The sequence below is a fragment of the Vulpes lagopus genome, chromosome 11, assembly GCF_018345385.1.
Source record: "Vulpes lagopus strain Blue_001 chromosome 11, ASM1834538v1, whole genome shotgun sequence".
NCBI classification, from domain to species: domain Eukaryota; kingdom Metazoa; phylum Chordata; class Mammalia; order Carnivora; family Canidae; genus Vulpes; species Vulpes lagopus.
The window spans coordinates 100,853,156-100,879,520 of NC_054834.1; the positions used below are offsets into that span (position 1 = coordinate 100,853,156).

At 41.0% G+C, this 26,365-nt stretch overlaps 1 protein-coding gene across 1 annotated transcript in view; it reads right to left on the minus strand.

Annotated features, from left to right (window-relative positions):
* Positions 1–26,365, minus strand: part of PDE11A (phosphodiesterase 11A) — a 381,245-nt gene that overhangs the window by 111,154 nt on the left and 243,726 nt on the right. The window contains exon 10 of the mRNA XM_041722472.1: positions 24,274–24,324. Within this exon, the coding sequence (XP_041578406.1) occupies positions 24,274–24,324 (51 nt within the window). The remainder of the gene's footprint in view (positions 1–24,273; positions 24,325–26,365) is intronic.

The following is a 26,365-nucleotide window of genomic DNA, read 5'->3' on the forward strand; positions in this document are numbered from 1 at the left end:
AAAAAAAAATAAGTATTCCCGGAGGGATGCTGGTGAGACGCCACGTTGGGAAGTCACCACCAGCCCCCCTCCACTGGCAGTCTTGCAGGGTGTGAGGGTACCAGAGAAATGCAGACTTTGTCAGTGTTCTGGTCAGAAGGCTGGTGGTGTTGGATGCTGGCTTCTCTGGGCCAGCTGAGAGCCTGGGCAGCCACTGGAGAGCTCTGGGAATTTGAGGAAGACTCAGCCCCCAGTGGTCCTTCTTGGTGGGGGGCAGCAATGGTACAAATGAGTAGACCTGTTCTCCTTGCCCACCCACCCTCCAGCTTCTCCCCTGCAAGCTTCTCAGGTGGGCTGTCCTCTACCAGTGAGAGACAGGAATGGCATCATTCCTCACAGCGAGTTAGGAAACCAGGAAGCCAAGGTGTCTTCTGCTGAAGTTGTCTTCTGCTGTGTAGAGGTTGACACCTGCTCTGTTGGCTCACTGCCTACTTAGGGGGGGCATCTCTGCCCTCCCGTGCTCCTTGGGCACTGCCACTGAAGTCTCCCAGGAGTTGGACCCGACCTCAATGAACAAAGGAAGATAACAATGCATAGGAAGGCAACCGGCCACTAGAGAGAAATAGAGTTGCTAAGAGAGACAGAAGACAATTTGCATATCACCATCATCACCAACCAATCTAAGGATTACTGCAGGAAAATGGAACCAAAAATTTTTCTTAAAAATAAAATCAGTAGATAAACTGAAGAAGATAGATCCTATTTAGATCCAAAGTAGTGAGTTGAAAAATCAAGTGAAAGAAATTCATCAAAGCACAAAGAAAATAGAAACATTTGGAAATCTAGAAATTTGGGGGAAAAAAGGCAAAATACTTAGAGGATAGATCCAATACAAAAATGACCAAACAGGAGGAATTCCAGGAGAGGAAAAAGCAACTTACCGAAGAGAGGAAATAAACAACTAAAATAGGCCATTTGCCTAAATTGATGAAAAATGGAAGTCTAGAGAAACAATGAAAAATGCCTCACATCCAGGCATAGTCTGATACAGTGCTGAAAGCTAAGGTAGAAGGGAAACGAAGCCTACAAGCTGCTAAACATTATCAATGAGTAATTTAAAAAGGAAAAGAAGTCACACTGGTGTTTGATTTCTCGATGCAACATCGAAAGCAAAAGACAACGTTTATGAACATCTGAGACGAAAGTGCTGCAGCCCTGGATTCCTAAGCCCGGCAAATACGGGCTTCACTTGCTAGTGTGGAGGAAAGACATTCGTGGCTAGGTGAGGATTCAGAGCTTGTCATCAAATGAGCGGAGACTCCTCAGAGATTCTGAGAGGGTGGCAGATAAAGAGGACAGGATAAAAGTGGCAAGCGAGGAGACGGACAATGCGGAGAGCTAAATCTAAGTGGAAATAGTAAGGGGCGCTCGGGTAGCTCAGCTGGTCAAGTGTCTGCCTTCGGCTCAGGTCATGATCCCAGGGTCCAGGGATCAAGCCCTGCATGCTGAGCAGGGAGTCTGGCTCTCCCTCTGTCGCTCCCCCTGCTTGTGCGCTCTCTCTCTGTCAAATCAATCAATCAATCAATCAATCAATCAATCAATCTTTTTTTTAAAAAATGGAAATAGTAAGAGATTAACTGGAATTATCTACTTCTGGTGTCAAATAAGGACAACTGAAATAAGAGAGATAGTGACTGCTGGGGGGATCTCATAACCGTCTACAAGAAAAAGTATAAAACTTTGACAGTAAGATGGAGGTTTTGGGGATAGAGGTGAGTGGGGTAAACCCAGGGGAGGGAAGGAAAACATTTCATGATCGCAGCTGGTTAGAGGTGGGAGTAGGAATGTTCTAAAGGCTTACTGGGGTGATGGTGAAAGAAGCAGTGGGGAAGAATTCTCACCAGTGGAGGAGGACGAGGAGATTGAGAAGCTGGAGCAGCACCAGAGACTTTATCAGGGGCTTGCTTCACTGCTCCTGAAATAGTACTGCGTGTTCCCTCAGTTGTGTTCTGTTTTGACTATTTGACTCCCATTTCTAAACTTCTCCACTCTGGGAACTAAATCGGCTCTGACCTTGTTGAGGGCTCTGCTTTGCAATCATTCCCTTTGGGCACTGAGCTCCTGGGAGCCAGGCCTCCAGCCCTCCCTTCATCTAAGTGCCCACACTTCCCTCCTAGGTAGGCTAAGGGTAGCACTGGGAGTTTGCTAGGATTGTCCAGGCCCAACGGTGACAGCACCCGTTGGGTGTCAGAGCCAGGAGCAGGATCTCATGATCCTACCAGACCCTGCTGCCCCTACCGAGTCCCCCTGCCGAACTGAGGCAGAATTTACCAACTTTCAGGGTGCTTTGCTCAACCTCTCCCTTAAACAGGACTCTAAAGAGTCACAGTCTGTAACTTTGAGTTTGTGGCATTTTAGACGATGCATTTTAACATAATGATCATATTTATACTTCTGTACCAAGAAAATTCTAGGGCGCCTGGGTGGCTCAGCCAGTTAAATGTCTGCATTCAGCTCAGCTCAGGTCACCATCCCAGGGTCCTGGGATTGAGTCCTGAGTCGGGTTCCCTGCTCAGTGGGGAGTCTGGTTCTCCCTCTGTCCTTTCCCCCTGCTTGTGATCTCTCTCTCTCTGTGTCTCTATCTGTCAAATAAATTAAAAAAATCTTTGAAACAAAAAGAAAACCAAAGACAGAAAATTCTAGCACAAGGAAGCATTCTAATTAAATCTAATAAATGATAAAAAAAAATATGATTTATTCAAGAGAGAATATTCTTAAAATTGTAATTACCATGGAGAGGAAATAGTTTTCCTTTATGATAACAATTGGATTAAATGGAAGTTTTAGATTGTGTCCAGGGATGCCTGGGTGGCTCAGTGGTTGAGCATCTGCCTTAAGCTTAGGGCATGATTCCAGGGTACCAGGATCAAGTCCCACATTGGGCTGCCGGCAAGGAGCCTGCTTCCCCATTTGCCTATGTCTCTGCCTCTCTCTGTGTGTCTCTCACGAATAGGTAAATAAATCCAAAAAAAAAAAAAAAAAGTTTGGATTGAGTCCATTTTATGGACCCATATAGAAGAAAAGCATGCTGACCCATGTAAGAAAGAGGGTAGACAAGACTGTAAATGCATATTCTGAAAATAGATCGTCATATTTCTCATCATTCCAGTTACTTTTATAAAGACACACCAACACCAGCTGAATAAAGCCTCTTTTCTGTCTTACCTATTCATGCCTTATTAAATACCAAGATCATGCAGTGCCCTCTTCCCTGTAGCAACAGCATACGGGTAATTCTTGGAAAAGTCATGAACCACAGGGTGAATGAAAAAAAGCTTCTTGCTCTCGCCTAGTGTTGCTGGTTATAAACTATGGGCATGAGACAGCAGTTATTTTTTTTATTCTTTTAAAGGTCACAAAGGATAAATGATTACAATAACATTTCACCCACTGACTCTAGGTTTTTACTAGTAAATCCTGATATTGATTTCAAAAGCTGCTTTTATTCAAATATTTCTGATCGGATCATAAATCCTCTGAATTCAAATTTTTTTCTGAATGAAAGATCTATGAAGAGAGATAATGGATTTCATGGGCTGTCAAAGCACAAAATGTTCCATTGCATAGTTTGTCATTGAATATGATATAAAACACCTGAAGGTAGATTATTTATATTGATAAAATTATTCTTTGGCATTGGAAACTGTTTTCTGGGGAATAAAAATAAAATATCAAAATAGCTTTTTGCCAGAACTAGGAATGTTCTGCTTCTGAATCAAGTGGTAAAAAATAATGTGGATAAATGCCAAAAGCTATTTTCTTTGAGTCAAATGCAGAGTATGCCATTGCCAGGATAGGCCAGAGTGGACTACTTTCCCACATATATTTCCAAATATTTTAGCAACCATCTAACATTATTTTTGCTGGAAATATAGGAGTTCATCTTTTTAATTTCCCTTTTTGTTTTGTTTTGTTGGGTTTTGGTGGTTGTTCTTTTTTATACTTCCTTCTCAGAGGTCACAAACATTAGATTCACAGTTAAGACAATTTCAGTATGTCAGAATTCTTCTTCTTTTTCTGGGTAGTGTTTGTGGGATTAAGAAGCTAGTTTGCTTTGTTATTTTCCATGGCTACAGACAGTGGTCCTTCCCCTAACCATCTTTCTTATCAATAAATGTGTCATGAAGGGGCTCATTAAAGGAATGTGGCCAGGTAAAGCAAATCCAATGATTATAGCTCCCTAAAGAACCAGGAGTTGATGTGCCACAGAGATGGGTCTGGAAAGCCATTTTCCCATAATAAAGACATCAAAGAATGCTCACTAGACAAAATAAAAGTTGGCATATGTTCATGTAACTCTATCTAAATAAATATAAATATATGCATGTCTACTAATCTGCTATTTTAAGCCCCATAAATCATTTTGCAAATAAGGACTGCAGTTATAGGATGCCAAATTGTCTTCTAAAAGTTGAAAAATGCTATAAAAATATTTATATTCAGAGACTGAAGTCTCAGTATACTGACACTGTTCACATATAAGGTTATAAACATGTATCATTTTCTCCTCCATATTGTCATTTCCCATAACTTATGGAAAAAGGTATACCATACATTTAAGACAAGGGCTTACTGCAAAAAGAATTATAGACCACAGTTTCTTTCTTTCTTCCTTTTTTTTTTCTTTTTTAATGGACAGTAGTTTCAATCCTAGCTTCAATGCTGACTTGCGCAAGTTATTTTATGTCCCTGAGCTATAACTCTACATCAGGTCAAGAGAGCCCAAATCACTAATCTCACGGAGTTATACTGATGCTTAAATTAAGATAACGCATGTAGGTATCTGGCACATAGTAGGTACTCAATAAATGATAGCTGCTAGACTAATAATTGTCATTGCTATTATTTTCATTACTCCTAATTTGAATAAATTCTATGGCTCTTGGCCATTTGGCATAGAATATGGTCACCGTTTTACTGTGACTTAGAAATTGCTGATTGTTACGCATTCCCAACTACGAATGGAAAAATGATGAGCTGGTTGGGAAAAGGAATAGGTCAGATAATTCCGAGAATGTCCTGACGAGAAGGGAAGATGCAGGCTCAGAGAGCTCCCTTCTCTGATCCTGAAAACTGGAGTTTAGGTTTCATTTACAACAGTACATAATCTCAGCTGCACATAAGAAACCTTGCCACCTCTGCCCAGTAAAATACAAATCACTGACTACCCATTTTTATTTTAGGCAGTTAGATAGTTAGTACATCGTTAATTCCTGCACATTCTCAAGCTCAATATCATTGTCAGTTCCATTTTATTTCCACCTCCTTTCCAAGATCCCTGGTTGGAGGTAAAGACCTGCTCTCTGAGGTTCTCTGGGTATTCTAAGAAAAAATGAATCTTTAGGAGCTCCCCTTCTTTGAGGCAATTTACAACTCAAAACAGCAACGCGTTGTCTTTTCAGGGTAGAAATACAATAAAAATGGAGCAGCTCTGAAATATACGTTACTGTAATTAAAGTGACTTGATCTTTGGAAATTTCTGAGACAAGTCTTTATTGCAACTATTATTTAATGATGAGCGTGATCATTAAAGGCTCAACCTCAGAATAATATCAATGCCAGGATCTGGATATCCTTGGCATTTCAGATCACAGAATGTGGCTGCTGGCAGATGCCTCTGCCCATTTTCTTCTTAGTTCTCTCTGTACTGTTCTTTACTTTGAGGACATGTGGACCCAGGCCAGGATATGCTCCAACTGGTATTGTGTGTTACATAAGCCATTGGCAGGTGGGCTTTGAAAAAGGTGTGGTCACAAGTGCCCGGGCAAAGTTGAGGCACAATGCCCACAAGGGCTTAAGGTCTCAGAAATGGTGCAGTGAAGTCATCATTTTAGCTTTATTTAAACAAGTATTTACCAGAACACTTTTGGTGGGTGTGTGGTCCATTATTCTGCGGAAGGATGGTCTAATGAGACAGCAGTTCGGAAAATATTAGCTGGTGCTGTGCTTTTCATTCCTCACTTGTAATAGACTCACCTGAGAGCATTAAAAACAATATACCAATGCCAGCCCTCTGCCCACTTCTTTTCAATCGGTCTGGGGTGATACTCGGGTAGTGGTGCTGTTTTTAAAGGTTCTCTTCTAAGTCTAATGTCAGTCAGGGCTCAGAACCTCTGACATAGGCCTGCCACTTATGCTCCCCAACGATCCCCTCTCTAGTGCACAGAGTCAGAGTGAGTGAGAGAAAACAATCTCTCCAGAGCTCTAATGTGTCAGAGAAAGGTGTTTTCTCTGGGGTCAGATCTGGATCACTAATTGATCTTGAAGTCTTAGCTGACATGTTGATCTGCCGGTGTCACTGGTCCACTCCCTATCACACTTTCTTCTCTTTCATAGTTGCCACGTTTAGTGGGAAGGAACAGGCTGCCTGTTTTACCCAGAACCTTCCCTGAAAGCCTGTATCTGCTATATCACGACTTCAGGTAAGTGAAGAATTTCTCTTCCTCACGAAAAATAGTGAGAACCTCTGTTGTAGGTAAACCTTCCAAGACTTTCTCTATGACTTATGGTAGCCTGTCTCGCACTTGAGCTAGTAGGTGATAAAAATCCCTGAAATATCCATCATTAGTGCAGTTCACTGGGGAAATGAGAGTCAGGGCAATAGCCTGGTACCTGGAGCCTTGGAAAGCCTTGTCTCACGTAAATTTCTACCTCAAATTTTCACCTTGTCTCCGAGGTTTTCTAAAGTCTTACTGGAATAGAAAATGCATATCGCCTCCTCCTTAAATAAGGAACCAACATTTGCTGATTATAACGTCTAGAGAAAAAAGCTGGATAATTTTATGGATGCCTTTCATAATCTTCTAAACAAATGTGATTCTTCAGCCTTTTCATTTAAAGTTATAGGAGAAAGAGAAAAGACATTTAATATTTATTGAGCATCTGCAACGTGCAGATAAATACAGTTCTTTCCATATTGTCATCACATGTCATCTTCACACCACCCCTTAGGGTGGTTCCTATTATCCTGCTTTTCTGACTGTGAAAAGGGAGGTTCAAAGGGCCTAACTCCCTTGTGGGCACTGCCTACAGTCCTGCTGGAAATGTGAGGCAGAGCTGGGCCTTGAACCCAGGTTTTGTGATGGTGATGATGGCAAAACTGGGCCCAGACCTGATGTTTCCCCACATCCACAGAGCCCGCCACAGGGAACGGGCTGGGACTCTAGTCCGAGCTTGATGACCTGTTTAGTGCTCAGAAAGTTCTAGGCTATTCTTTTCTTTTTTTTCCCTGCATCTTGATTCTTTGTTTATTGTGTGTCATCTCCAAAACGGCATCTTAATCTCGTAAGCCTTTTGTCCTCAATGTTTTGCTCTGTGCTTTGAAACAGAAGAAGTGGTGATGCTGTCCAGGAAGGCAGCATGGTTTGCTCTAGGGGTTCATATTTCTGCACTTAAGAAACACATAGGTGTGCAGGCAGACTTGAATAATGGTAAGAACAGGAGCTTTGGATTAGACTCTGGTTCAATTCTTATTCTTGTGACTTAAGCTAATTCTGTGAAATTAGAAGAGTCACATTACCTCTTAGCCTTCAGTCTCTTCATCTATAAAATGAGGTAATAATAATATATATTTCCTAGGCTTGAGATGGAACAAGATTACAACTCAGGTGTCCTGCGTTTAGTTTCCATGAGATGCATAAATCCAGACACTTAAAAGAAAATCGAAGTGTTTTACAACTTTCTGAGTCTTGTCATTTGTGAAACTCAGGTGGATTCACAAGTTTTGTGTCATTTATTGACTCATCAATTTCGTCATCAATGTATTGATATACAGGTGCTCAGAAATATTTCTTGAGCACCTGCCATATACCAGGCATTGTATTAGGCACTGAAGATAAAGCAATTTTCAAGTAGCTTAGAGTCTAGCTAAAGCAAATTGTCCTGCATCCCTTTTTATACCCATCAGAGATACAGAGAAATGATAATTCACATACTAATTTATTAATAAGAGTCTACAGAATTAACATGCATGTAATAGTATTGGATCTACAGTTAATACGTTGCCCGCTGTTAATTATAATTACTAGTAATCATGGCTAATTTCCAATCTAACTCTCTGGAAAAGCAGACAGCACCTTCCCTCCATTTTGCTGCATTAGGCTGGTAAGAGGAGGAGCTCAGGTGAAACTGCAGGAAAGAGTTTACGCTGAGTGAGCTCGTACGGCAAATTGCCTGCTCTGCATTAGACCAGTGATGAGACATGGATGTGCTCCTGGCATCAAATCCTTGAGTTTAACTGTTTTTAGTTATACAGCTTGAAGTCATGGGGCTGGATTCTCAGCAATGACTGGGTGCTGTTGTCAGTTTAAGTTTTGGTTTTTTCCTTGTCTGGTTTATGGAGCATTCCCTAATTGTTTTGATTTCACGTATACACCCAGTCGGTATTAATTTTCTGCTCTATAGTAAAAAGAGTAAAATTCAGAAAGAGGAAGCCTTGTTTTCCTTTATAGACAGACTGCAGGGGAAACAGCTGAAGGAGTAGTCAGAGGACATGGCGAGACAGCCCATCATTCAAGGCCCGGGCCACCCTGACTTGCTCTGCGGCTCTCTCCTGGGTTTTCTCGGGGAGTAGGGCAGGGACCAGCCTGCAGAGTTAGGTAGAACTTTTTAAGGGCAGGATAATTCACAAGATTAGATATTGATAAAGTAACTTAAGGGATTGATTTGCATTTAAAATACCCACTATAGATGGCATCCTACCTCTAGTGGAGGAAGGCTTAATTGTTTCCACACTAAAAAGCTCTAATTTATTTCTAACTGGGATTCCAAATTCAGCAACACTCCCTTTAATCAGGCAGAGAAGACTGGGAGCCAGGACTGATCTTTTCTGCATCCTGTGACACTGCAGATGTCATACCTGCCCTGTTACAGTGCTATTCTTTAACATTTGATTTTTTTTTTAATCTGGGGGGGGGGGATTGAAACCATCATGATGAAAACATCATGCCCTACACAGTCCTTCTAGAATATCACATTGGCCACCAAGAGGCTCCTGTGTTCAAACATCTGCCCCCCCACTTCCAGTGCCTCATCTTGATCTTCACAGCTCAAGTCCATCTGGATTGTCCTCCTTTCTAGCTGACAGCAAGAGAGCCAATGAAATAGCTTTTCCTGTTGCTGGGTGACTACGGATATTTAGAAAATATGTCCCATAAATGCAGCAGCTTAAAAGCTTGCCATTGGCTGGCTGGGGGTCCTGTGCAACGCTGACGCATTAGGCTGGCAGAAGAATGACAGGTGGGAATAGCTATGCAAATATATTACTGGCCTGATGTTCCACTGGAGAGGAAAACTATTTCAAGGCTGAGTGACAACTATAACATACCCCGTTAGAAGAAAAATAAATCTCCCTGAGCCTACATTTAGGCATCTGAAGAACGGTTACGGGAATGCTGCAGAAAAAAAGGGAAAAAAAACCCACAAAACAACTCAAGGTTGTTTTACCCTCAAATATCCTGCTTTTCATGGTGGGATGAGCAGTTCTACGTGTCTTAGGAATACAGATGGATTTCTCCATACTTTATATAGTTATGTGTTGATACATTTTAAAGTCTGAACTCCTTTATCCAGGGAAATAATTGGAAACAATGTCAAGGAAGCCTTTCAGGTTTTTCTTTGTCTCTTTGTCTCTAGTGTCCTCTCCTTCACCTTCCTCCCCTGACCTTTAGGTCCAAAACTTCAGCAGCCGCAGGATGTAGTCAGTGTCAGCACAGTTCTGACTGCATTTTATCTCCCCTCTGTCCACTTAAAATATTTGCATCCTGGTGGGAGGATAAGCAAAGTCTTGTCTAAAGGGCTTTGGGATTCTCTCTGCAGCCAGAGAGAGCTGTTGGATACAAGTAACTGCTTTTGCGAACACGGGGTTAACTGTTCGTACACAAATCTGCCAAAGAGCCTCTAGGAAAGAATGTCCTTCTACTAATTGAATTCTAATGAGGATGGAAGTAGATTAGGAATTGAGCTTCTACTGTGAGTTTCAAATATCAGATGTGGGGCTGTTTTGGCTTCCTCCATCTGCTCAGTTCTCGAGTAAGTCCTATGTTGTTCACAAAGAAATGACTACCCGAGAAGAAAGCTGTGGGTTACTGGTTGATCCAGCTGAAAGGGGCTTTTCCTGGTTCAGCATCAGTGCCTCTGGGACTCGAGAGCAAGACAAAGAGGCTGCTGGCATATGATCAGATGAGACAACTGTAAATGAGGAATTCCTGGGCCGATTTAATTGGCATATCCCTGGAAGTTATATTTATTTGCCTTATAAAATTTGGGGTGAGTCTGAGAGCCAAATCAGGGTGACCCTCAGTGGGATTAGTGGTGGAAATAGAAATATTTTAAGGATATAATACAGCATTCTTTTCAATAGTGCAATGTAGACAAAGTCACTGAGGAAAACCCTATGGCTGACAGGTCACCGCAGGTGCCACCCAGTGTCTACAATTAGGAATTATGAAGGGAGCGATTGTGAGCATTTCACCTGTGCTCCAGGAAATGTGCTTTCTGTAAGAGAGGACACAGTAGGTTGGATAGGGACCCAAAGTCACAAAGTCCTGTGCCTGTTCACCTCACCTGTGAAGGACAGCTATGTTACTATCTGCCTGGTATCCCTCTCCTTCCTTCCTTCCTTTTAAAGATTTTATTTATTTATTTATGAGAGAGAGAAGCAGACTTATGCTGAGTGTGGAGCCCGACTCGGGGCTCGATCTCATGACTCTGAGATCATGACCTGAGCTGGAATCAAGAATCGGATGCTTAGCCGACTGAGCCACCCAGGGGTGGCTCCCTCTCCTTTCAAGGAAACCATGTGTCCCACTCCAACCATGTTTTTCCACCTTGGAGCTGACATATTCTTCTACGACAATGTCCCTGTCACAGTTGGTTGGTCCAGGGATGGGCCCCCTGGGACCAAATGGAAAACTTCCCTGAGATTCTTCAAACTGGAACTTGGAAACAGTCCTTTCTGGAGGGGTGGGCTGAAAGATGAGGAATTTAGGCCTTGATACAGGCCATATTTGCTCCTTAGTAAGGAAAGCCAGGCCGCAGTGAGCATATCCAGGGCTCAAAGCTGCACTGAGGTGGCTCTGCACATTTGGCTCAAGGGGCCCCTTGGGTGCTTGCGGCAGCCAGCTGTGGGAGGGGCCAGGCGGATCTGCCTGTAGCAGTTGGCTTTGCAGGAGCACATTCTGTGGGGGCATGTTATCCTTTTGGTACAGTACATGGTGTACTCCTATTTGTAACCCTTCTCAGGAGGAATGTTGAGCTTACATATCTCATACAGAGGGAGGAGATTTTTACCTCTGGGACCCTGCAACCACTCCATCCTGCCTTCTCATAAGTAATCACCCTGCAATGGGAGAAAGAGCCCATGTCGAGACAGACACGGTGATCACAGCCAATGCAGACAGGGACATTCCTAGCAACACAATACTTGGACCTTTGGTTTTTAAGGGGGGGGGGGTTATAAAAAAATAATCAGCCTTTGCTCTCACACAAGACTCCTCAGAGAACCAGAGGAAAGTTGTTTTCAAAGAGAGCACTGATGGTTTGAAAGATATTTTAGGCAGAAGAATAAGTTTCTCCGTGGTTTTAAAGGGAGGATGAGTTTTAAAAAGTTTAAGTAAATAAAGGAAAATGGATGGTTTCATTAAAAAAAAAAGAGGGTGAGTCCTGATTTTTCCTATTAGAGCAACGTAGTCACAGAAAGCCTCTCTCCCTCTTCTCTTTCTTTTCTGAATTCTAGGGCTTTCCTGCTGGTCGTGAGGGGAAGAGAACTAAGTGTCCTTTAAAATCCAGCTTCAGTGTTTCACGGAGTTGTTTGACAAATTTAAGCCCACTGGTGAGGATGGCCACCTGTTCCTGCAAAAACCATCACCGAGCTTGGTTTTCACAGGACTCCCTCCTGTTTTTGGAAAGGCCCAAGATGAATTATAATATATGTTAGGAAAATGAACCTAGTACAGAGGAATGGGATCATTCAGCATGAGAACTGTTTGCGATTTACCCTTGGAGGGGAAAAAGTTGCTTTTGGATCCCACAACCTGTCCCTTGAAAAACACATCTGGATCACGAGTAGGCCTGGATTGCCTTCCTACTATGTAAACTTAAAAACAAACAAACAAACATGCCCTTAGCAGAGTCTGTTGAAATCTAAAGTCCTTCATCTATTAAGGAACTAAAGCCTTAGATTTCAGAAGGGTTCATTAATCAGACCATAAGGACAGGGCCAAACCAGGACCAGAAGGACCTAAAACAAAAAGGGTTCCATGTCTATATCAAAAGGGAACCTTACAAATTCAGCATGTTTATCTATATCTCGATTTCTTAATCCGTAATACAGGTAAGGCGCTGAAAAGAGAATTGGCACCTAGTAAAATTTTCACTAAATGTTTGTTATTTTTCAGGTGACCATCACACTGAGTGAATGGAGCACATACCGGGTAGGAGAGTCCCCAAAAAGGACCTTAGTGGCAAGAAGTAGTGCCTTCAAATTGGCAGTGTGTGATCTCCATCAGGTGCCTAATCTGTAAATGGGATAAAGCCACTGATGCCTCCTTGAAAGGCTTCTGTTAACATCTGATGAAGTAAGAGCTGTGACAGCAGGTCCAGTCAGAAGGAATGCTGTAGTTATAACACCACTACTCCTAGCGAGTAGCAATATTTAAAAGTATATAATGATTGATATCATGTTAACCGACAGTAAGCCCAGAAAATGTATTTTAAAGTCCATCCACCTGTGGATGCTTAACAGCAGGATGGCATTTAAACCGTTTCATCGCTGGATAGGTTGAAAAAAGGCTGCTCTTCTTTTCAAAGTCCTCCCCAGCCCTTTTCACACTTTCCCCTTTCACGGGCATGTGGGTTTGATTACAGAAGTACTCTAGAGGTACCTGTAGGCCCCGCTCCAGGCCAGCTTCTCGGGCCAACTGTGAGGCCAGCTGCACAGCCCCCAGCCTGGGGCTGTGGGGTAAAATCTATTTGGAGCTTGGATCCCTTCTACAATGGGGTCTTATAGGAAAGATTCTAGAGTTTCCTGTTACAGTGTGATTGTAACAGATTTTCAATTTTTATTGAAATTCTTACTTGTTCGTACCTTAATTCCTTTTAGTCTCAACCACATGTTGGAGGCCCTAGCTGAAAATATCGGCCTGTACTACATGACAGTCTTAGAACAGTCTCTGTGGCTATTCCTGTTCATAAAGCTGAGTTTAATTTCTAAGTTTTATGTATATTCATGGCACATCCAAAGACAGCGAAATCCTGCCCAGAGATTGTGTGATTGACATAGATGTTCTGGCTTGGGAGTTGTCTTTGTAAATGCCGTGAATTGCTTCCAGGGAGAGAAAAAGCACCCGAAACAGTTCCTGTTCCACCAACATGCATCACCAGCATTCCTAGGAAAGGGAAGAAGAGTGCTCAATGGCTCCATCAGCTCTGGTAATGAAAGGAATGCATTGGAAGGGATAGAGCCCAGCTACACCGATGGCTGGTTTCAAGTCCTGTTACATGTCTACTGCAGAATATGCAACAATAAAAATAATTAATGGAGCATCGGACCTCTGGATTCCTACCACACCACCTCACCATCAACTCCCAGCACCTCCACGGTGCCTCCCGTGTACGCACTGGCTGGCTCACTGGGATACAGCCAGCAAGAGGGCTTTACCCAGGTTTTGTTGGTTGGTGAGGCTGAACCAGAGGGGAGATTTCCCCAGTCCTTGCACCTCGTGCCTCAGCAGATGAATCAGTTGCTGTGTCACTAACATATTCCAGGTCATGTGCACACACAAACATTATTATATCTTGAAATTACTTTTAAATTACTGTCTTTCGGGTTTTAACCATCTTCCTAGAAATGTGGCTCAGCAAATCCTTGCGTGGAGCAAGGATGGCACCCAGTGGCCAAAGTGTTTCATCTCAGATCCTGTTTTTCTCACAGATTTTTCCATTGCATGTCTCTTGGGAGACAATGAATTGCCATCCTTTTCTAACGCCAGAGTTGAAACACTAAATCACTTGACTACCCTTTTAAGATAAAGTGTGTACACACACAGACACACACACACACACGCACACACGCACACATGCACCCATCCCACACAAATTCTCACATACAAATTGAGGCTATATACAGAGGTTAATTCAGAATGGGTAACTTTCAAAAATCCTTAAAAATTTACCGTTGAGTCTTATGTTAGAGCTGTCATATTTCAGATAGACAGATTACTGTCCAGGATGTCTCTAATACCATGCATCACTACAAGAAACGTTACACAAATGGAAACCCAGTTTCACATTCTTCACTTCGTACTTCCCCCAAATAGTCTCTAGTTTGTGCGTTCTCATGCCTTAAACATAAGACTTTATCTCCTGACAAGTGCTTTATCCTCAAACTGATGTTCACAATCTCATACCCTAGTTATCTTTCTTACAAGGTACCTGGCAGGCCTGGAGAGCACAGAATAATAAAGTGGGACTGCTCTCTTTCCTTTGAGCTTTCCAGATGTCGAGAGATTTCTATACAGCTAGATAGCCAATCAGACTGTAAGGAAGACAAGCAAGATGTCAGAATAATGGATCATATACCCACTTGCTCAGAATGATGCAATATCTTCATAATGTTTGCCATTTCCAATTTCCTTAGGTCTAAGCAGCCTGAAAGCCCAGGGCAAAAAGTCACACAGATGGCACAGCCACAACACAAAAAGAAGTTTCTAATAAAATTGCATCATATATCGATTACCTTATCGATTACCACGAAAAGCCTCTTTTTAAGTATCTATATTAAGTTCAGCCCCAAATTCTGTTTTACTCAGGCATCATCACCATTCACACTTATTTAGCCCCCAAACTGTCAAAACGCCACAGAGGTTTCAAGAATAACAGTGAACTCAAAATAAATGATGTTAGGATAAAATTCCATGATATTGCTTACATTTCCCTATTCGGTACTTGAAGGGAAGCCAGGTTTTCAAGGTCAAAACAGAACACTGGAGAGGAAAAATCAAAGCCAAGCACATGCATTTTTCTTGTTGGCTCTTTAGTTCTTGGTCACTTTGTATGTAAATGGGAGAGCTATCATGACCCTGCCCTCACCAAGATGTTTTGAGGTTCAAGTAAGACAATGAGTAGGAAAACGTTTTTATACACTAAGTTGTATTATTTAAGGCGTTATTATTATTTAAAGATTTCTAGGTAGCCTTAGTGTACTTTTTATACTGATGAGGTTGAAATTCTTGTCCTACCTAAAATAATCACTTATCTTTCTCACGAGTGTTACTGTATAATGTTACCCTTCAAATATGATATAGCCACAGTGGGCTTTAGAAATCACTTATAATATGTAATTACATCAAGCTGAGCCAAGTCTTCCACCAAAAGTCCAAATTTTTAAAGAGAGCTTAAATTTAAAGCTCTGGGTATTTAGAAATGAGAAGAACCCCAAGATGTTTTGTCAACTTTATGTTGCTTTGCGTTTTATTTTCCCCTTCCCTCCTGGAGATACATTTTATAGGCTCATAAAATTATAGCATTTTATTAGCTGAAAATGGCTTTGTTGTGCAGATGAGGAAACCTGAGGCCTAGCAATTTTAAATGAACCCAGTGGTCTGGTGGCTGTTTTGTCTATTTACATGCATGCTCTCCCGTCTTCTATGTCTGGGGCCTTACAAAGATTGCTTTAAAAAGGGACAGATCCCTCGGGGGATCCCTCAGGGGTTCAGTGCCTGCCTTTGGCCCAGGGAGTGATCCTGGAGTCCCGGGATCAAGTCCCAAGTCGGGCTCCCTGTGTGGAGCCTGCTTCTCCCTCTGCCTGTGTCTCTGCCTCTCTCTCTCTCTCTGTGTGTCTCTCATGAATAAATAAATAAAATCTTAAAAAAAAAAAAAAAGGGACAGCTCTGGCAACTGAGACATTCTCTCCTAACTTGGTGTTTCATATTGGGCCTTGAGATCAATACAGTCATGATTTATGCATATTTTAAAGATTTTTGGATGGATCCATTGTCAATTGTGAGAAACCATGCAGAACTACCCAAAGCAGCAGCACATAATTTTAAATAGGTACAAGGTACAGAATTCAGGACCATACAAATAAAAAGAATTAGAAAGTCATCCTGAGATTCAAGGAAGTAATAATTTTAACTGATTTAGTCATCAGGATGGTGGTAGCAGGATACAGAGTGAAGAATCTTACCTAATACAGGCATGCCTCATTTTATGGCACTTTGCTATATTGTGCTTTGCAGATATTTTGGATTAAACAAATTGAAGGGTTGTGGCAGCCCTGTGCTGAGTGAGTATATCAGTGCCATTTTTCCAAAAGCATTTGCTCATTTCGTGTCTCTGTGTCACATTCTAATAATTGTCAAGATATTATAAAATTTTACATTATATTTTATATATGTTATTATATATCTGTGATGAGTGACTATGACTTGCTCAAAGCTCAGATGATGGTTAGCCTTTTTTAGCAATAAAATGTTTGTTAATTAAGATATGTACATTATTTTTTTAGACATCATGCTATTGCACACTTAATAGACTATAGTGTAAACATGACTTTTATATACATTGGGAAGCCAAAAAATTCATTTGACTCACTTATGTTGATATTCGCTTTGTTGCACTACTCTGGAAACAAACCCTCAACATCTCCCAAGTGTACTTGTATTACAGAAATTGCCAAATCAACTAAGAATTAATGACAAGAGGCCTTTGCCCACAGTAGGGAAGGGTAGATATTGTCATTACTGAACACTCCAAAGAAAATATCCTAAACAAAGAAAATGAATTTTATTGTCATACAGTTCAGACTTCTTAGGAAACTAGCAACCAAGAACTTAAGTATTGAGATAAAATTTGCAGACTCTCTTATTGTCATAGATCCTTGCTTCAAAATTCTTCTCACATGTTGCAAGCACCTCTGCCATCAAAACTGCAAACAGTTCAATGCATTTTGTAGAAATTTCACCAGCCCCCAGGTGCAAGACATGACTTTAGGAAATCCAAGGGTTACAAAAAATGAGTAAGACAAGGATTCGCTCCTAAAGATGCCCCTGGTTTAATCCAGTGAATGGACAGGTGCACAAAGATTTATATTATAAGGTGGAAACTGATAAATATAATGAAAAAATGGCAAACGAGCAGATCATTTTTGCCTGAATTATCGTGAGAATGACTTGATGGAGGGTACAACTGACACCATGCTACATCAGTTTAAGGTGTTCAACACAGTGACTCCTCTATACATTATGCTACACTTCCATCTGTCACCATATGCTGTTACAGTATCATTGACTATATTCTCTATGCTGTACCTTTTATTTCCATGACTCATCCATTCTATAACTGGAAGCCTGTATCTCCCACTCCCCTTCACTCATTTTAATGTCCAACTGAAGAATTTGAAATGATGGAATCTAGAGGCTTATGGAAGATGTTGAGCTTTGTGAAAAGGAACCTGGCACCAACAGAGGAGTACTGTTGACCTAGCCACTATGCACAGGATGAATTTGGGAGCAGGTCTTATGTTGGGCATAAGAGCTTACTTAAAAAAAAAAAAAAGAGTGAGAGAGAAAGGGAACCAGGGAGACCAGCTAGGAGAGCATGCATAACAAATGTCTGTATGAGAAAGAATGAGGATCTGAGCTGATGGTGGTGACTATGAGGATGGTGGGAGCATGGGAGACATTCTGAAATTATGATGGAGAGAAGAGCACATGGGAGTGAGCAGGTGTGAGGACACAAAGGTGACCGGATAATTATATCCAAAGTGTGGCTCTGGAGAGGAAGGTGAGGGAAGCATAACAGTCAGGAGTTTCTAGTTCCTATGTATACCGAAGGAGATACAGAGAGAAAACCAACTATTATGACTGCTAAACCAAACCAATATCACTGAAGTGAGGGTGCATCAGTTCTTTATTTCCCAATTCCTTACCTGTAGTCATAGATGGCTCTAACTAGAGAAAGACCAGGAAGAAGGAGACTGATACAGTCTCAGATGCCCTTGTGTTCTGGAAAGGTCTGACCACTTTGGCCTCTATAGTTCCCTTCACCATTCAGGAGTCAGCGCTCTAACTGGGCCACATGATTGTCCTCCACTCCTGTCTTCCCTGGACCTTTAGGACTCATCACTGCTCTGAAACCAAAAATGAACTGCCTTTTATTTCATTCTGCCAGGGTCAGACTCCCTGGGCCTTCACGTGTGCCACTCAAGGAGTGCAGTAGACCAGCTGTGTTAATGTGTGGAAGCAAGAAGGTGGGAGAATGCCTTCCAGGTGCATCCTTCCTCCCAGGGAGTGTCAACAGTTATCATGATCTTTTGGAACAGTGTCCCTGTTTTGTTTCCAAATGAAAACAAGTGGCAAATGATGGCTGTTTAAGCTGATTGGAGAGGAGGCCAGGGTCACCACAGGGTGTATCTTGGCCAGGTGAGTTCTTGAGGAGCCCTCAACTCATAGCCACCAAGTTCAGCAGTAGGAAAGGCTTCAGCCCCGGTTCCCCTCACACCACTCTCCTCCCCAGTGTGTTCAACACTCAAGAGTGACAAAGTGTAACCATCTTTTTTCTGACCTAACATTTCATTGAGACATAATTCATAAAGAGGAACCTGCATGAACGCGTGGACATTTGGACACAAAGCACTCCACGTGTTTATGGATGTGTCCTAAGTGGCTGAGCTGGTTGCCACAGGAGCAAGACATGCCCTTTCAGATGCTGATTCTGCTGTTTTCCCTGCAGCCAGTTTCCTGCTGAAGCTTCAATAACTCCCTGATGATTAAAAAAAAAAAAACTCAGAAATTAAACTTGGCATAGATACTATTTAAAGGAAAAACAAAGCCCTCAAGTCAAGAGATGGGGACAAGAGAGGAAACAGAATAGGTTAGGTGTAAGATGATACTCAAATTCCATTTATACCACTGCGAGGTCATCTTTGAAACAACCGTAGAAAGAAGCAGAGGTGAACTGGAAAGTGGTTGGTTGTTGAGGTTTCCAAAGGCAGCATTTCAGGAAGACTGTGAGGGCTGAGGCTAGAGAAACAAGAGAAAGCCCCTTTCCCTCCCTTGCCCCTGGAGGTCCTGCATTACCCCCTGGACTCTGGAGGCGTCTCTGTGGGAGCACCCAGCCTGCCCAAGAAGAGCTGGAAGGTGCTTCCTGCTGATTGTGGTGGGCAACATGATTTCCCCACGCCTCTGCCCTGCCCTACCTCGACCCTCCAAGGCAGTTGTCTCATGCCTTGGGTTTGGGTAAGTGCCATGGTGTTACCCTCTGTCTACATAGGACACTTTCCTCTGCAAGAAGCCACTGCAAGAATTGGACTTTTCCACAGCTTTGGAAACAGAGTTGGTGGGGCAGTGGCCAGCACACGTTGTCTTCGTGTGATTAGAAGAAAGGTGCGCCCACTGGGAGGTCAGTTACTAAGAGGCATCCCATCACTTGACCAGCCACGTGGGAGTGAGTCCCAACTCCTGCCTCCTTGCTCAGGGACCCTTGTGCAGGACCTATGACAGACACATCTACCCGGACAGCTGGCAGGGCAGTTCTGAGGACATAAGCTGCTTATGATAACATCTGAATATTTCATGGATCGAAGATGTCTCCTCAAGCTTCATTACTTAAAAAAAAAAAAAGCCTAGTACATCACATCTCATTGCCCAGTCTATCCCCTGCCCTCCATCTTACAGAGGAAGTTGTAGGGTCTTATTTTTGATGTAGCCGTTCTTACTTTGCTATGTAAAGGCCACAGGGGGTACCTATTCCTTGGCACTTTATTTTATTTACTTTACCAGGATGTTAATTTGTGGTCTAGGCATTAACATTGATAACTTGAAATACGCAAGAGGTAGTCCAAACCTAAACACCCAACATGAGTTATCAGTGTTTAATTACTGAGGCAGTTAAATAGTGCCGTAAACGAGTTCATCTCTGATTGCAGCCATAACCCATGCAGTTTGGAATTGAAAGAAGGGATGATAAAAGGTGGTAATATAACATGAGAGCGTCCATGAGTTGATTTTAATTGGTAAACTGGCATATATAGTGGTAACTGTTTGGTCTGTCCACCGCATTGGAATCTTAGGAAAGTGCATAAAATTACAGGAGCATATAATTGGTGTACTAAACTCATTTTCTTATGTTATCACAGCTGGCATCTTCAGGTTATTAAAAGCCTTTAAACCAGTCATCTTCAAAGAGATCTAATTGTCAATATGGTCTTTATACATTATTTCCTTTAGTGCAGAGCAGAAGAGATATAAACAGGCATTAAAATCTGCACAAATTTTCTGGGCACACCTTTCTTATTTCAAGTTCAAGGAAGATCAGTAAATGTTAATGAGGATAAAAACCACTCTTTAGATCCTGGTTTCCTCATTCAATGCACAGGGCAAGCAGCCCATAAAGGGTAAATTATTGACATTATAACCTCAACCAGCCAGACTTTTAAAAAAGTTAATTCATTAGTTCCAGGAAGTTCTATGATCTTTTTGTGATAGGTGGCCCTCCAAAAAAGGACCATTTCCCAAGGTATAAATAATACATCAGGACCACAAAAATAAGCTTAGGTTCTGACATTCTTTGGTGAGCAATTATATGTTGCTGTCTCATCCAGTTTTAATGGCTAGATAATCCAGGAATACTTCTAGAAGAACGGTTTCCACATTCTGACCACCATTCGCCCACCCACCACCACACACCAGTGAAGGAGAGTTTTCCCAACAGGAGTTAATAGAATACAACAAAACAAAAATAAAAAATATTTTCCCTCTCCTATGGTATTCTATGATAGGAAAAGAAATCACCAAACATGGATAGGTGTGAAGTAGGAAGACAAGATATGAAAAAAAGGTAAAGTGATATTAACCTACCATTAATGATTTTTAAAGCTTGACTATAGGTTTATCAAATCTGTGTTCCTTGAAATCATCCCATTGATGGTACAAGAGTACAAGTATAAGTGGTAGTAAGTTGAAAGTAATTAATGGTGTGTGTTGTACTATCCAATACTGTGGGATCTCCATCCCTCTGCTTATTTCCAAGAATTCTCAGGGTATACCTTACTTGTCCATAACACGTGACCACTCAGCCTGCATTTATTTCTTCAGCTTCTGCTGGTCATTTTGATAGAAGGTGCCGTCCCTCTGGTCAATATGAAGCTTACTTCTGTTAGGTTGCCTCTTTCTGTTGCATTCTGTTGGTACTCTGGAACCCTCATGATCTTGGGGTCATTTATTGCACTGAAACTGTATTAAGGGCCACACCTTTTGTGTCCATTCACATTTTTAGCTCAGAACATCAATCCATAGGAGGCTGGGGTAAGGGAAAAATCCAAGAGACAAATCTCATGTTGAACTTGGAATCATCCAGACACTGAGGCCTGTGGCCTCAATTTCCACTAGGAAGAGTTCTTAACTAGGAGGTCTCCCACTCAATTGTGTGTCAACGACTTCTCACTGGTGTTCTCAACATATCTGAATCCCAGATGTGGTACAGCTTGGGCTGCAACTGGAGTCTGGCCTGTGTAAGCATGTATTTGACCACCAGATTCTCGTCAGCACTAGATGATGATATTTCCTTCCAAAGTCTGACTTAATCTCTGAATCACTGATCCCAGCTGCACATAATCCAATACATTGACTCAGCCATCCTTAAATGATAAAGTTTTATGGATAACTCTGGTTCCAGATTTCAAATCTCTATTGATATCTGTTTTCTTTACTATCTCTGTTAAAAATTATTGTAAGTGGCAAAGTTTGCAATATATTTGAATGTAAGCATGGTTTATCTGTACATATGGATCAAAACAAAGCATTTATTTACTATTTAGTAACCATCTTAGGAAACTGCCATTGCACATACTCCAGTGTGAAACTTCAGTAAATACTTTTCAGTGTCTACGTGCAGGATTATTTTTTTTTTTTTTTTCGTGCAGGATTATTTTAAGCTCACTACATTTTAATGTTATTGCTGCAGTTATAAGACATCAGCTACCAATTGTGAGAATGTTTTGTTTACTTTATATATCAAGGAAAAAAGCCATTAGGTTAAAATTATCTACTATATCTCAATTACAGTATAATAAGATACTTACCAGTATCTTTCAGGATAAAATCTGGAGTAAATTCATTAATACTCTTGATAATTTTAAGACGAAATAACCCTTTGTTCTCAAATTTAAATACTTCATATTTTTAGTAAGTATGTTTGTGAGCTAACAATAGAAAAGCATGGCTTATTCCAAGACAGTGGTGTTTTCCTTACTCTAAGGAATTAAGAATCAAGGCTGAATAAAGGGCAGTACCTTTAGAGGGTACACAGCTATTGATTTTGGCCTGCTGTGGGTCTGCATGTGTCCCATCAAATAGCTCCTGCAGTCACATTTGTCACACTCTGAGCTTTGCTGTTTTTCTCCCTGTTGGTCCCTTCTTTCTTTTAGAAATGATGATAATGATACTTATAGTAAAAGTATAAAACAGTAAGAACAGCAAAATATTTGTGGTAATATATTGCCCTAAATTAGATTTCTAGGTAACTAAACTTTATTAAAGTATAAGAGCTTTACATATTTTTGATGGACATATTTATAAAACATATAGAGGATCTAAAAATTAATCACATGTAACCATGGTTTTAATGTTTTCTTAATGAATAGTTGTTTTGAATTTCTGAACACTGAACTTTTTGGATTCATTCATTCATTCATTCATGCATCCAATCAACAAATATTTACTAAGTCTTCCCATGTTCCCAGAACTGCACAGATAGAGCAGGGAACAAAACATACAAAAGCACTGCCCCAATGGCATTCACATTCTAGCTGGGATGTAGGAGGTTTGTATCTCTAACACGGGGCTCCTGGCTGCCACGGTTTGGGTTGTTCTGACTCCTTCTTCTGCTGTTAGCTGCTACCTCTTACTGGCAACATGTCCCTCCTGATATGGGTCACCACTGCAGGTCTTTTCCTAAGCCTCTCATCAAGCCAGTGGAACCACATCCCTGGGTACAGCCCACGCAGCCCTAAGTGTGCTGCTCCCTGCCCTTCTGAGCAGTTCCTTTATCCCTACTGTGAGTTTGGAGTCTTCCTTTGTTTCCTTTCCTTATTAGTATGACTCAAAGCTAATGATGTGATTCAGTGATCAGATCCAAAGGGCTCTGAGCCATCCTTCCTGGGAAGATGAACGCATCTGCACGTAAACGAAGCCCTTAGAGGAAGAGCCATCACCAAGTGTTATTACATAGAAATATCATGATACAAAACACTATCTTTCTTAGGGTTGTGGTGGTGAACCTGATAATTCTGAGATTCCATAAAAACTTAAAAAGGCAGAGGCCAAAGCTTTCAAAAGGCAGGAAAATCAGGTCTCCCACACTCTCATATTTTGACTCTGATGGGTTAGAAGTACAGGGAGAGGAACAAGAATTCTGGGCTGCCTTTAAGAGAGCGGTGGTGACTGAGGTGAAAAAATATCTAGGGGCACCTGGCTGACTCGGTGAAACGTGTGACTCTTGATCTTAGGGTTGTGAGTTTGAGCCCCATGTTGGGTGTAGAGATTACTTAAAAATAGAATCGTTAAAAAAAAGATAAAAATATCTAAGATTCATTCATAGACTCGTATGTCAGAGCTTGAAGATGGTCCCACTGAACATCAGCGAACACGGTCGTTAGGAACTCCAGTTCCGGGGCCAGACTGCCTGGCTATGCCTCTTACCATCATCTGACCCTGGCCTAACTTAACATCTCCATGTCTCAATGGACTCATCTGCAAAACAGTAGGTACTTCACGGGATTATGAGATTAAAATTATATAGGTAAAATGCTTTACCTTGTGTCTGGTCCATAGTAAGTATTTGGCAAATGTTAGCTATTATTGTCCTAATCTCTTCACTTATTTTTACAGATGAAAATATACTGATTTTAAGTGAACAGAAAGTTGGAGGAAAAACGAATGCCAAAGCCATGCAAACTGATTCTCACAATATTGTGCATATTTTTTGCTAATATCCTACTTACCTAACAAATGAAAAGATATATATACTGAATCATTTAAATGATCATAAAGGGGCTACTCAGTTATTTTTAAATCTCTTTCCCCCTCTAAGATTGAAAGATTCAAATACACCTTTGCCCAGTTTTACTCCCTAACACCTAGTGGGCAGAAATGATTCTACAGAGGCAAGTGACAATGGGTCAGAAAGCCATGTGAAGTTTAACAGTATGTCCTAGCAGGGCACCCCTTACTTCCTTACCTTAAACTTGTCAACTTCAGCTTTTGAACATGTTGCATGGTATGACAGCACCTGATTCAGAAGAAAAGGAAAAAAAAATCTTTAATAACTAGACATGACTATTTTCTGAAATTCTCCTGGCTTATAAATAAATATAGTTCATTACATCACCTTGACAATAAAGGATTTTTTTTTTTTACTTAAGTATAATTGGAATCAATATCCTATTAGTTTCAGGTATACATCATAGTGATCTGATACTTTTATGCATCACAAAATGATCCCCATGATAAGTCAAGTTACCATCTGTCACCATATAGTTATCACAATATTATCAACTGTATTTCTTAGGCTGTACATCACATCCCCGTGACATAATTATTTTCTAACTGCAAGTTTGTACCTCTTAATCCCCTTCACCTATTTCATCTGCATTCCCCAACCCTTTCCTTTTTCTGGGGACCAATAGTTTGTTTCCTGTATCTCTGAGTCTGTTTCCGTTTTGTTTCATTTGTTGTTTTGTTTTGTTTTTAGATTCCCCATACGAGCAGAACCATACAGTATTTGTCTTTCTCTGCCTGACTTATCTCACTTGGCATAATACCCTCTAGATCCATCCATGTTGTTGCAAATGGCAAGATTTCATTTTTTTGTGATGGCTGAGTAATATTTCTCTGTGTGTGTGTGTGTATGTGTATACCCCATATCTTCTTTATCCACTCATCTACTGATGGACACAGATTGCTTTCATATCTTGACTATTTTAAATAATGCTGCAATAAACATCAGGGTGCACATATCTTTTTTATTTTATTTTTTGCACATATCTTTTTTAATTAGAGTTTTTGTTTTCTTCAGATAACTGAAGTGGAATTGCTGGATTAATGGTAGTTATTTTTAATTTTTTGAGGAATGTCCATACTGTCTTCTGTAGTACCTGTGCCAGTTTACACTCCCACCAACAGTGTACAAGGGCTCCCTTTTCTCCACATCCTCACCAACCCTTCTTACTCTATCTTTTTGACACTAGCCATTCTGACAGGTGTGAGGTGGTATCTCATTGTGGTTTTGATGTGCATTTCCCTGATGATAAGCATCTTTTCATGTGCCTATTGGTCATCTGTATGTCTTCTTTGGAAAAATGTCCATTCAAGTCCTCTGGTTGTTTTTTTGATATTAAATTACATGGGTTCTTTGTATATTTTAGATATTAACCCCTTATCATATGTATGATTTGTAAATATCTTCTTCCACTCAGTAGGCGGCCTTTTTGTTGATGGTTTCCTTTGCTGTGCAGAAGCTTTCTAGCTGAATGCAGTCCCATTTGTTTATTTTCACTTTTGTTGCCCTTGCCTGAGGAGACTGGTCAAAAAAAAAAATAGTGCTAAGACTGATGTCAAAGAGGCTTACTGCCTATGTTTTCTTCTAGGAGTTTTATGGCTTCAGATCTTACATTCAAATCTTTAATCCAATTTGAATTTATAGTTGTATATGGTATAAGACAGTGGTCCAGTTTCACTCTTTAGCATGTAGCTGTCCAGTTTTCCCAACACCATTTATTGAAGAAGACTGTCTTTTCCACAGGGAATTTTACTGTACATGAAATTTCCAATAACTGTGACACAGACTGCTATCTGTACAATTGCAATGGAATCTATTATAATGCTGGGTGGAACTGTAGCCCACATTTGAGGCTAAGTATTTTATACCAGGATGTTTTTATAGGTAGTTATTTTATTAAAGGGATATGATATGGCTCAAGGCCACAGTTCCCAAAGGACATGAATACTTGTCCTGTAAAATGCTCTGGAACATAAATAAATAAAAAGGTTGTGGGTGGTGTGTGTGAGTGTGTGTGTGTGTGTCTGTGAACTGTGGCAGACACTATAGATGGCTGACTCAACTTCCATTTCTAGTCTATTCTCAGTTGTCTACTTTTATTATATAGGAAAGATTATATTGATCTTTCCTGGGCATGGGATAATACATGCCCAACCATCTGTGATGTTTTTGTAGGAGGATTATATTTCTCTGTCCTACTGCCAGCCTTAGTATATGACCAGCTTTAGCCAATGCAGCGTGAGGGAAAGTGACAGCATTCTGAGCAGTCTTT